The sequence below is a fragment of the Pavona decussata genome, unplaced genomic scaffold (assembly GCF_977016875.1).
Source record: "Pavona decussata unplaced genomic scaffold, jaPavDecu1.1 SCAFFOLD_265, whole genome shotgun sequence".
NCBI lineage: Eukaryota > Metazoa > Cnidaria > Anthozoa > Scleractinia > Agariciidae > Pavona > Pavona decussata.
In genome coordinates this window covers 578,770-590,450 of record NW_028145667.1, presented here as the reverse complement: position 1 = coordinate 590,450, position 11,681 = coordinate 578,770, and the positions used below count along the sequence as shown (strand labels likewise).

The 11,681-nt window shown below is 39.2% G+C and overlaps 1 protein-coding gene across 1 annotated transcript; it reads left to right on the top strand.

Moving 5' to 3' along the window:
• The first annotated feature begins 350 nt into the window (after window positions 1-350).
• Window positions 351-10,586, top strand: LOC146455949 (gamma-aminobutyric acid receptor subunit rho-2-like). Its single transcript, XM_085093692.1, has 8 exons — window positions 351-441; window positions 2,291-2,413; window positions 2,643-2,707; window positions 3,338-3,579; window positions 5,037-5,119; window positions 6,519-6,641; window positions 8,482-8,837; window positions 9,855-10,586. Exons 1-8 carry the CDS (start codon window positions 351-353, stop codon window positions 10,197-10,199), a joined length of 1,428 nt encoding a protein of 475 aa, XP_084949818.1. The 3' UTR covers window positions 10,200-10,586.
• The last annotated feature ends 1,095 nt before the right edge of the window (window positions 10,587-11,681 follow it).

Genomic DNA, 11,681 nt, shown 5'->3' with positions numbered 1-11,681 from the left:
GGTATAACAAATTATCTTGCATTTCTTACCGCCACTTCCCGAACCCTTGTCAGCAGGACGTCCCCTGCTCCCTGAAGCCCATGAACCTTTGTATTTATCCTTGAGCCACGAGCTCATATCCGCATTACAGCTAAGCAATGGTACCATGGAACTTTCTTGTCTTGCCCATTCTATAGCACCACATAGATTGTCTTCCCTCGGCCCCCCGAAAGAACAAAACGCCATTCCTTTCCTCTCCTTCCCACAAGATTTATTGTTTCCGACATCGACAGGTGCTTGTAAACAAAGGAGCAGTTGATAGGAAGACTGGGAACCACTACCGACCCAGTCCTTCTTTGCCTACATCCAAGATGACGGAACAAACAGCGAAATTTCATTTACTGTACAGCAGCAATATAAAATGTGGACGTAGAAATATCGGCTATGGCTATAAGGACGCAGGTACCGACAAAGAGAATATCTTTACCTTTTTACACAAAACCAAACTTTTGTTTATTTTTTAGGGGGGGGGGGGGGATTTTTTAATTTTATTTTGTTGTTGTCGTTGCTGCTCTTCTTCTTTTTTTTGTTTTTGCTGTTACCGCCACCATCTCTAGCTGTAATATCTATGGGTCTTGGCAGCGCACGCAAGAAGAATGTTTTGTTGACTCCCGTGTTAACTTTTATTCTTTTGTTGTATACATTTGGAAGGAGACATTAGGCCAGGGATTTCAACTCCTCTTTATGCCCCTTCTTCGCTTACCAAGGGATGTACTTAACAGTGTGCAGTGCTAAGGCTGAGCTCGGTTTGCTGGGTAGAGGACTGAACTAACACCATTATTTGCCATAACTTGGCCACTTATTTTATTTTTTTTATTTATTTATTTTTTTATTTTATTTATTCACCACGACATACACACATAGAAAGTTACAATGAATAATAGACTAGGATTACAAGCACATAAGTTTAGAGTAAATAATAATAGTAAAAGAAGTAAGAAGTGGCGAGGAGACCTCAAGAAACCCCTGGGCTTATACTGAGAGGTCTCCTCGGAGATATGTTGGGACTTTAAGACCAGTAAAGACATTGTATTGAGATTTTTTAACATACGGTGGTGGTAAGACTATAAAGACATAACAGAGTCGGACGTTTCATGCAATTAACTGAGGAAATTAAGAAGCTTTCTTTTGAAGGTGGATAGACTAGGGGAAGACGTAATTGATAATGGCAAAGCATTCCATATTTTTGGCCCTCTATAGAGTATAGTAAATTGCTTGATATTAGTTCGGCAGCTGTGAGGTCGAAAATGAGCTGAGGTTCTAGTATCATAATTATGAATTTGACCACCAGTCGGAAATAAATTTAGAAAGGGCGAAGGCAGCAAACGTTGGTGATAGGAAAACATAAATTTTGCAATATAAAAGGAATTCACTTTAAAAATATCTAGGATATTCAATTGTGCAAATAAAGATGCAGAAGGTGCAAGGTGATTAGAATTTGTCATAGCTCGCACAGCTCGTTTTTGAAGAAGAAAAATGCGATTTAAGTTTGTTACATAAGTAGAAGACCAAACTGTAGTACAATAAGTTAAATAGGGATAAATTAAGGTATAATACAAAGATTTTTTAGTGTTTGATGACAAAAGGAAACGAAATCTGTACATTATACCAACGGACTTAGAGATTTTCTTGCAAATATAACTGATATGCGATTTCCAGGTGAGACCTTAGCTTCATCAACATAAATACCTAAGAACTTAACTTCTGTTACTTGCTTGAGGGGTATACTGTCAAGTGAAATTTGGGAGCTCATGCGGACAGATTTTTGTTTGGGTTTAAATATACCACTCAGTTAAGTGGCCGTTTATTGATAATATCATATAAAATTACCAAACGTCTGGAAATGAGGACCTTTTCCCAGCAGAGGTGAAGGCAGAAATCCTTATTTGAGCTATTTATAATACTATGTACCGACGCGAATACTCCGAGAATGGGAGGTGTAATTGAGAGGGTGGAGGGGAGGACGTTTGCCCAGCAACGAATCTGTAATGAAAGAGGCCTTTAACCACATGCTCAGACGCCTTAAAAATATAAGCATATCCAAGTCCCAGATGTGACCCATCTGGGATAATGAAACGCGGAGCTAATTCATTCCCCTTGGTAATAAATGTCATTTTTTACTCTCTCCAGGAAACGCCTCGATCTCCAAAGGGTTATTTCGCTAGCTTGACTAACTTCAAAGGCATGGCCTACCAGTTATATATAATTTTATTTCAAAATTAAAACTCGTTAATTTACTTCTTTAGCTCAGCTTTCGCTGAAGATAACCGGTGCAACGGATCAGTGTTTAAGACAACTCAAGACCTGGTATACTGCGTGAAAAATGGCATCAATTATGACAAGACACGACGGCCAAAAACGTTTTTTCCAAGAGGTGGGTATGGCGATAAATTCGTTCAATCAGTTCCGATGATCATAGAGTTATACCCATCTCATCCCTCCCTCCCCACCCCTCTTCCACATGATCTGATATACGTAATGTTAAATCTATATAACCTGCTGATTTTAGTCTCTCTGGGATCAAGTCAGCTGTCAGTAATGGGGTAGTATCTGCGATAAGCCGGTGTGCACACCTCGAGTTAACTTCCATTTTCTCTTTTCAGATGACCCTGTTGTTGTCAATGTCTCTATTGAGATTGCTTCACTCCAGGTTGACACTAAAGATATGGTATAAATAATTACTATTTCTTAACTTTATAATAAAGTGTCTCATTAATTAAAAACAATTTTTCTGCACGAAAAAATGTTCTCTTAGCCAACTTTTATTTCTGCACGCTCTCGTGTCGACATGGCCACCGTTCTGTGCACGCGGTCTCAAAACAGAGCGCAGGCGCAAGTAATAACAGACAGTCTGGCATGAATAAAAGCAACTTAGGACCGCGCCGCGAGTAGGATAGTTGTACTGTTGGACGCCTTAAAATGATTTTAACCTCAGTCCATCCCACTCAAAGACACATAGGACTTTCTCTTATATTTCTTAAGATGTGGCCACTCGGCAGTACATTTCAAAGCACATAATGGTATTGTAACCCTAGGGGTTACAATACAATACATCAGGGATGCACCCAACGAGAAGATTCAAGAAAAGTAGCTCGTAAAACTGTTACATTCCCACGTCATTATTTTACGGCCTTGATGTGTTCGAATTCTCTAGCTAAAAAATTTAACTATCAAAAATTTTAGAGAAGGGAATTTAAGAGCTCCCGTTGGTTTTCTGAAAATGCGCTGGCCTTTTTTCACACTGTTAACGACGCATTTCCTAAAATACCTTAAAACTAATCAAATTTTAATCTCGTAGGTTTTTTCCTCGGAGTTTTTCTTCCGACAGCGTTGGCATGATCCCAACTTAGCCTACGCCAAAAAGCAGGCGGGCGGAAAAAAATATATTGTTTTCAAGGTTGATCTTGTCAAAGACTTGTGGATCCCAGACACGTATATTTACGGCATAAAGTCCATTCAAACCGTACAGACTGAGAGTGCAGTGCCTGCAAGTGAAGGACTTCGTATTTCACCTAGCGGGGAGGTTCTCTTCAGCACAAGGTAAACAACTAATGCAGGTGTTAACCCTCGGAAGCTGCTCTCCAGATTAGCTAAAAAGGACGTACTAAAGTTAAGCAACTTCTAATAATAACAATCATGTTTATTGTATTTACTCTCGGGTTTGTGAGGCTAGTGAGGTCGTCAGCAATGAATGCATTTGTGCCAATGCTCCGAGCCAAAAATATAACAAAACAAGAAGTAAGTGAATATACATGCAGAAAGAGAAAAAAAGCCAAGGTAATTTGAAATCATATCAAAGAAAGTCGGTCTTTATCTTGTAAATTAAAGACCAAACTCCGCCCTTTAGCCATGTTACTCCCGTGTTATTTTCTTTACATTGGCTACCAGTCAAATTTAGAATTGATTTTAAGATTTTAATAATTACCTTTAAGGTCATATACATGGCCAAGCACCTGATTACATTTGTAATCTCATTAATGTTAGGAATTTTTCCACGTATGGTCTTCGCTCGAATTCTGAACTTTTGTTAGTACCATCCACGAAAACGAAGAAGACACTCGCTTAGTGACAGGGCTTTTACTGCTGCTGCACCATCACTCTGGAATAAACTGCCGAGTGTAATAAGGGGCGAGGACAATCTTAAACGTTTTAAGTCCAAATTGAAGACATTTTTATTTAGAGTTGCTTACGCTATATACGAATAGCTTTTGATGTAAGAATTGCAAGAATTGTAAATAACTATTTTTCATTTCTTACATACTTTGTAAGGCGCTTTTGATCATATCCACATGTTAATTTGCGCTATAGAAATATTAATTATTATTATTATTATTATTATTATTATTATTATTATCATTATTGTTGTTATTATTATTATTATTATTATTATTATTATTATTATTATTATTATTATTATTATTATTATTATTATTATTATTATTATTATTATGCGTTTCCTCACCAGTTCAGCACCAGTTAGAGGCACTTTATAATTAGGGGTGCTTGCCATTTACATGGAAAATCCGAAAATTCCATTAGGAAAATAAAATGGTACGCATCATTCCATTTGGAGTTCTTCTAAAATTATGGGCTTCTGGCCAAAGTGACGATTGGGATTTACAGCTGATGTTCATACATTTTGCATGTTATCCATCTTCTGTTAAGACAAGCTAAATCATTTCGTATTTATGCCGAAAATTTCCATCCGGGTGGTTTGCGTAAATCGCAAGCCCCTGATTCCATAAGCGGGGGTAGGATTCTTGTTTTGTTAAAAACAACCAAGAAATACACCCAGAATTGTTTGATATATCACGTTAGAGGAAAGGCCAAAGACGGTTTAATGGCAGCTGTTTCTCAGGCATAATATAATGGCTGGTATGCTCTGGCCGCTAAGCCAATCAAAGTCCTGGCATTGTATTATTCCATTCATGCAAATACAGATTAGTGTGGAAAAATATATCTTATTACACTTTTGTTCTTTTTGTCTCTCTGAACAGACTGAGTATGACAGTAACATGCTCAATGAATTTTCACAATTTTCCCATAGACAAGCAGGTTTGCTTTTTGAACCTTACAAGCTGTAAGTATCTTCAGTTCATTGAATTTAGGTTCATATCGCAGCTGTTTGTATCAGCATGATTGTTCGATGATGTTGCAACTGAGGGATTTTGACTAATCTTTGGCTCAGGCTACTCAAAGGCTTGTCAAAGCCATCGGAAGATTGTCAATATCAGAAGGCAATGAATAGGAAACTCTACCTGAATGTATGTACTTTTTGAGTCAACCCTTTTACCAAGAAGTTTTTATTTGTTTGTTTTTAGTTCTAAAATAAATCTACTCGGAAAAGGGTTGACTCCAAGGCTTAATATGAGAGCTAGGAGTTCCGAGACATGACCTCCTGACAGGGCCCGGTTGTTCGAAAGCCGATTAACGCTAATCCACAATTAAAAGTTAACCGAGGTTTACATCTCGCTCATTAAAAATTATTTTAAAGGCTCATTTTTAAGCTAATGGTAAACAAATTTCTTTAGGACGAATCGTTACGGATTAGTAAATATACCCAAATCAAAGTTACCGTTAACCCAGGATTAGCTTAATCGAGCTTCGAACAACTGGGCCCTGGTCAGTATGAGTTCTCAGCCTCGCTCTCCGGCCTCCTCGCGCTTACCGAGCGAGCCGAGCGTCATGCCGGAGTCTTGCGGCTGAATTCTTGGCGCGTCTTCGACTTGATCAGCAACGAGTGACGTAAAATGCGACTGTATGGTAAGGATAACTACAATTAGATTGTCATGAGATGCTAGCTCTTAGAAACACCACTTTCTGAGTATTCGATACGCGCGTAGATCAGAGCAGTTCATCTCTTTGCTCTCAAACAATGACCTTACCTCTCTTGATCCATGAATCTCTGAGAGAATCACATCACCCTGAACAAAGAAAGATAGACATTGAAACATTTGATCAGTTGAGAAGATATGTTATTCAATTTTGTAGCGGATTTTGTCTTCTTTCTTGAATGACCTCAAGGTACTCTTCACTACGAGGACAGAAGGAACGATGATAATACTGGCGATGATGAATCGATTGCTTAAAATGCCGGTTATAGTAAAGTTCACCTGTAATCTGATTGTTACTCGCGAACTAAGTTGGATCACAGACCGAAATGAATACTATATCTACTTCAGTTAGAAAAATGATCATGTGCGCTGTAAGTACCAACAACTTTGTCCTGTAAGAACAAACACTTCATTGAGCTATCAAATTGCACCACAAGAGTCGTGAAATAGTGCTTTTTTCCAATTCGTGAAATTAAATTGTCGCTAAGCTTTCACGTCGGTTATCATCATCGTCATTATTATTCTCATTAATCTTTTATCCAGTGTTAGTATCAGAAGGGTAGAGATATTTGAAAATGAAGTTACAACACATGATTGAGCTGAAGAGCTAATATAACAGATGATCTTTTAATTATTCCATTTCAGTCTTCTACACAGATGACGATGTACACTACGAATGGAATAAGTTGACTGTGCTGGATGAAAATATCGCCCATTTTGAACTCATCTCCTACGAGAAGTCGAAAACCATCCAAGAGTTTACATCAGGTATCTTTCAAGGCTATTTTTCCGTACAATTTTGAATCGTCCATTGACCTGCTTTTGCATCAACAGAATCCTAAGAATGACGATTCAGTTTTCTTAAAAGATCAGTATGATATTTCACACACAATAATTATGGACCCAGGATCGACAGAATCGAAAAGAATTCCAACTTCAACTTGTATCCCAACTTTCTGGACTATCGCAACGTTTTTAAGCTGGAGAAAATGCGTTGTATGGAATGTAAAAATGGCCTTTGCCTGTTTATTAAACCGAGCACTTCTACAGTCTCTCACATAAAATAATAATTCATCATGCACGTGCAAATGAAACTCAGCGTAGTCCCTAAGGAAGTCCGGTCGTCACGAGTTTATTTCGTGTGAGTCGCGGCCGAGCGCAAATCACGAGTAAGGGTATGAATGCGAGCATTTACAAGTAGGTCGTTTGGTGGACTGTGTGGGCTCGTTAGGTGACGTCATGAAAGTGCGCCAATAATTGTCTGAGCAGGACAGAACTCAGAGGATGAAGATAATTGGAAGTTGAGCTAAATTAATTTCTCGAGATTACTTTAAAAAAAATTCGCACGTACATGACGTCTTGAGAGAATTTCTAAACTTTGTTCTATTCGTTCAGGTTTGATGTAAAAGCAACAAATTCGCTCCCAAATGTATTAGTATTAAGATAATATATAGAAACTACAACACAGATCGAAGGCTTAAACGGGGGATTTAAGGGGTGCTTACCATTTGTAGGAAAAATCCGGTTGGTGTAACCGTTGCATAAGGGTGAGGGATTTTCCGAATTCGACCGACCAACCGGATGAGATTGCGCTTACCATTTATCTATGAGGCGTTTCGTCCCGCTTTAGCCGGAAAAGGCCTTAAAATGGGGGATTCATTGAAATGGTAAGGAATTTTCCGCCGTTCCGTTCCGAATGGAAAAAGAGGAGTACCTCTGAAGTTACTCCACAATTTCCGAACGGAATTTCCGGAAAACTACTTTACCATTTGACTTCAAACTGAAGCTTCCGGATTTAATTCTAAGGTTTCAATTTGCAATCCTTTATAATAAATTTTGCAAATTCAACGTCTAAAAGTACCTGGAGGCTTATGACCTCTGAGCCCGTAAGCTCTACATCCTCCATCAAGGGTCTCGGAACTACTACTCCCTTTCACAAAATCCCCCCTCTGTCTCTGAATAAGGATAATCGAATTGAGAGAAGAAAGATGTGAAAACGATATAAAGAAAAAATGTTTTATGTTTAATATCTCATTAAACACAAGAAACCAAAGACTGCTGGTTGCCTACTGCGACTGATACACTACAGAAGACATAGTTGTGAAAATTATTTACAGCAGTTTTTATCTCTCAAAAACGTAACTTACAATATGCTTATTAAGACCGTGGAGAGATTTGCAGCAGTTTTTATCTCTCAAAAACTTAACTTACAATATGCTTATTAAGACCGTGGAGAGATCGTTCCTGACCTCTGTTGCGCGTTTGATTCTCTTTGTTTAACCTGATAAATTACGTTCTCAGACTCATATTAAAATAATTAATAAAGAGCCGGAAAACGAGGAAATCACTACCGTGAAGAAGGTTTGGAAAAGTGATCCTACTCATCAAAAAATTTGATGAAGAATTTCAAGAATTGTTAATGGTTTGATAAGGATAAAGATAGTTTATTAAAAAGTTTACATCACAGCCTTCTAAGGCTGAATTGTGTAAAATACACCATGTATAAAAAAGTTATATGTTACAATATGCAATAAGAATGGTAATACTAAGTTATGAAATAGTCAAGATGGACACGTTAACGTCACTCTCGTGTTGGTTTCTGTAACAGGTAGATACGGACGACTTACTGTAACGTTTGAGTTCAAACGGCGCATAAACTTCTACCTTCTGAGATGGTATCTACCTGCGACACTGATCGTTTGCCTATCGTGGGTGGGTTTCTGGATCGATACTAAGTCGACACCTGCTCGCATATCTCTCGGAACCATCACCATCTTGGCAATGGGCGGCTTCCTGATTGGCGAGCAAGAGGGATTTCCGAGCGTCTCCTACATCCGGGCAATTGATATCTACCTGATTACATGCTTTGTGTTTGTTTTTGGCTGCATGGTGGAGTATGCCATTGTTCATTACGCCAAAAGGGTCGTAGAAGAGAGAAAACTCAGAAAGAAAAACGACGACGAGGTATAAATGGAGAAAACGGCCCACACATTAATAACGTTTTGATTACTAACTTTTGCATTGGACCATTCAAATACCAATCAAGTTATTTTCTCACCTGAAAACAATTAACTCTCCTGGCTTGCGCTGAGATGAATGATCTGAAAGAATTGCACTTACCTCGAAAAATCCTAAATATGTGGCGGATTTCTCAGACGTTTGTTTTACCTTTGGCACCTCGAAACACGAAAAGGCGTGAAATGTTGTGACATTATTCATACAGTATCCACTTTTGTATCCAAACACAGCAATATGGTTTTAAAACTTATCAATCCAAACAAAAATTTTGTCGCCCATGGTTATACCTCCGCCATATTGTTACAGTTTTTCAGAAGAATCTGAGGTTTGTAAGGGAGTATTTACATGACAGCGGGGAGACTTTCATTTCGGTACGAGTTCACTCCGGCTAACTGTTGTGTATTCGTTTACATGATACCAGTACAAAGCCTCATACTGGAGCGAGTCATACCGGTGTGAGTTCACCCCGGTTACCGGAGCGAGATTTTCATCCCGATACTAAAAGTCATTCCGATGTAAAGGCGGCATGACTGTTCATCCCGGCGTGAAATCACTTTCCCGGGAGTCTGGACCGGGTAACGCATGCGTAGGTTTTGACATCCAATCCAAGATGGCGCCACAATCACAAATTTATTTATTTATTTAAGCACACGTTGACCGGCAAGAAGTGTCCCTTCATTTGAACGTGGAATGAAATCTCATCCTTCATGTAAAAACGATATAAAATCACAATGTCATACGGGTACGAAACCCGCACCGGTGCGAGTTTTCACATGTAAACATCCCCTTAGTCCAGACACACTTTTCAATTTTGGGGGTATTGTTACCCTTGTCAAAATTTTTAGGTGTAGGTGGTATAATCCCCAAGTATTGCACTCTCCTTCCTCAGTCCCCAAGCAGTGCGCACATTCACTGCCAATAAAAAGGTGTAACTAAACTCTGCTGTAAATTGTACATCCATAGGTGAGGGAGTCTATTTCTTCCGATCCTCACCATGAAGATAAAACGGTCACAAACGGCGTGATAAATGGTGGCTTCATAGAAGTACTGACTCCCAGGCCATCTCAGGAGATACTACAGTGGAATAAACTCTTGTCAACATTGCAGACCACTGAGGCAAACAACGAAGCAAAAATCAAGAAAAAGCCGAAACCTGTATTGAAATCATCCAAACCAAAAGCATGTTTCAATGGGGAATTTCTGCTAAGTTGGGCAACAAAAGTTGACGAGATTTGCCGCTTGGCTTTTCCATTGACTTTCTTGGTGCTTGTGATCGCCTACTGTACCGTGTTTGTAATTCTTCAGTGAGTGAAAACCAAAACCAATTGAAAGACATCAAACGACAAGAGGTCAATCAGAGTCAACAGACACAAACGACGAATGGAGCAGACAAATAGATGTAAATCATTTCCAGTGTGGAAAAACGTGGGCGAACAAGTCACCATTAAGTTTTATCCCCACTGATTGAGAAACAGGGGCAAGACTTGTAACCACTCATAAAACATAGCAACAAAATTTTCGCCACTTTGCAAACCTGTAACGGTCACGTTTTTTATAAACATGCCTGAGAAGGTGTAGGTAGTATTATCGCCGTAGTCAGTGACGTCACACTTGTTGACTCCAGAAGGCTGGAAGTAGAGCCTGTTGTCTCTGTTTCCCGTGCGTGATTTCTTCCACGATCCCAGTCGATTGGACGGCCCTTACCCTTCTTGGCAGCGCTTCTACGGCTGACGGTTGCTCGTGAGCAGCCTTAGTCAGGTTCGTAACTTTTAATAACATTACAGAAAATGGAACTGTTGAAAAATGAGACAATTGTGTGAAGTAACATTTACATCGTTAACTTCAGTTCGGGCCTGTTACAAAAATTAAGTAAACGTAAACGCCTACTCAATCCAGGGCGTTTCACTTTTTTTATCTGAGACAAATAGATGAGAGGAGGTTATATTTGTTCGGCGAAATAGGTCACTTACAAGAAACGATTGCTTAAGATATCAGGCTCAAAATGCTAAATTTGGCATGCTAAGACGACAATAAAATGCTGAATCTTTTGCAGACCTTGATCAATGGGGGTAATAAATTATAGAGGACAAGACTGATCCTTACGGCAGTAAACAAAAGAAACATTGGAAATATAAACTGAAAAAAATCTATGTATAAAAATGTGCTCATGTGCTCCATCGACGACATCATTTATTTTTCAACCGATAGGAACGCTAATTAAACGAGATTGTCAGCCAGGGTCGATCGCGAATAATTTCATAACCGGTTTAAAAATGGATAGACTGAACAGATCATGCGTGGTCTACGAAGTATAATAAACCGTATCAGAAGCCCATATCCAAAGTCGCTCCCCCCCCACCCCCCCCCCCCCCAAGCCTTTCAAAAGAGCGAAGCAAAGACAAGACAGAATGTATTCCCCATTTTCGAGGGTCTGACAAAACGAACTGAAAGAGGTAGCAAGAGCGGTTCCCATACCTAGTCGTTAATTTATCTGCTTTGGCTCGTGTGAAAAAGGGTTTTTGACCGAAATTCGGTTTTTAGCCGATATTCACGGCTGCACCAGCCGCGACGACTAAGCCATTAATCAAATACGGATCAGTTGGCGTTACTTCAATTCAGTGGGTCAAATGCCAAACCTCAAATGAGGCTAATTGATAAACGCTTTTCTTTAAATCCATTTTTCCTGATTAAATTGCTCCGAGACTGCCATTCCGTTTCATGATAGTCACTCTAGCTGCTGAGTTAGCAACTGTATGCTTACTTTGGAGAGAGGAGTGGCGCCAAAATAAA

Excerpts from the sequence above, each read along its gene's own strand:
- LOC146455949 (XM_085093692.1), top strand. The coding sequence starts at position 351 with ATGACGGAACAAACAGCGAAATTTCATTTACTGTACAGCAGCAATATA. Across the intron at positions 442-2,290 it reads CTATGGCTATAAGGACGCAG|CTTTCGCTGAAGATAACCGG; the intron begins GTACCGACAAAG and ends TCTTTAGCTCAG. Across the intron at positions 6,642-8,481 it reads CATCCAAGAGTTTACATCAG|GTAGATACGGACGACTTACT; the intron begins GTATCTTTCAAG and ends TTTCTGTAACAG.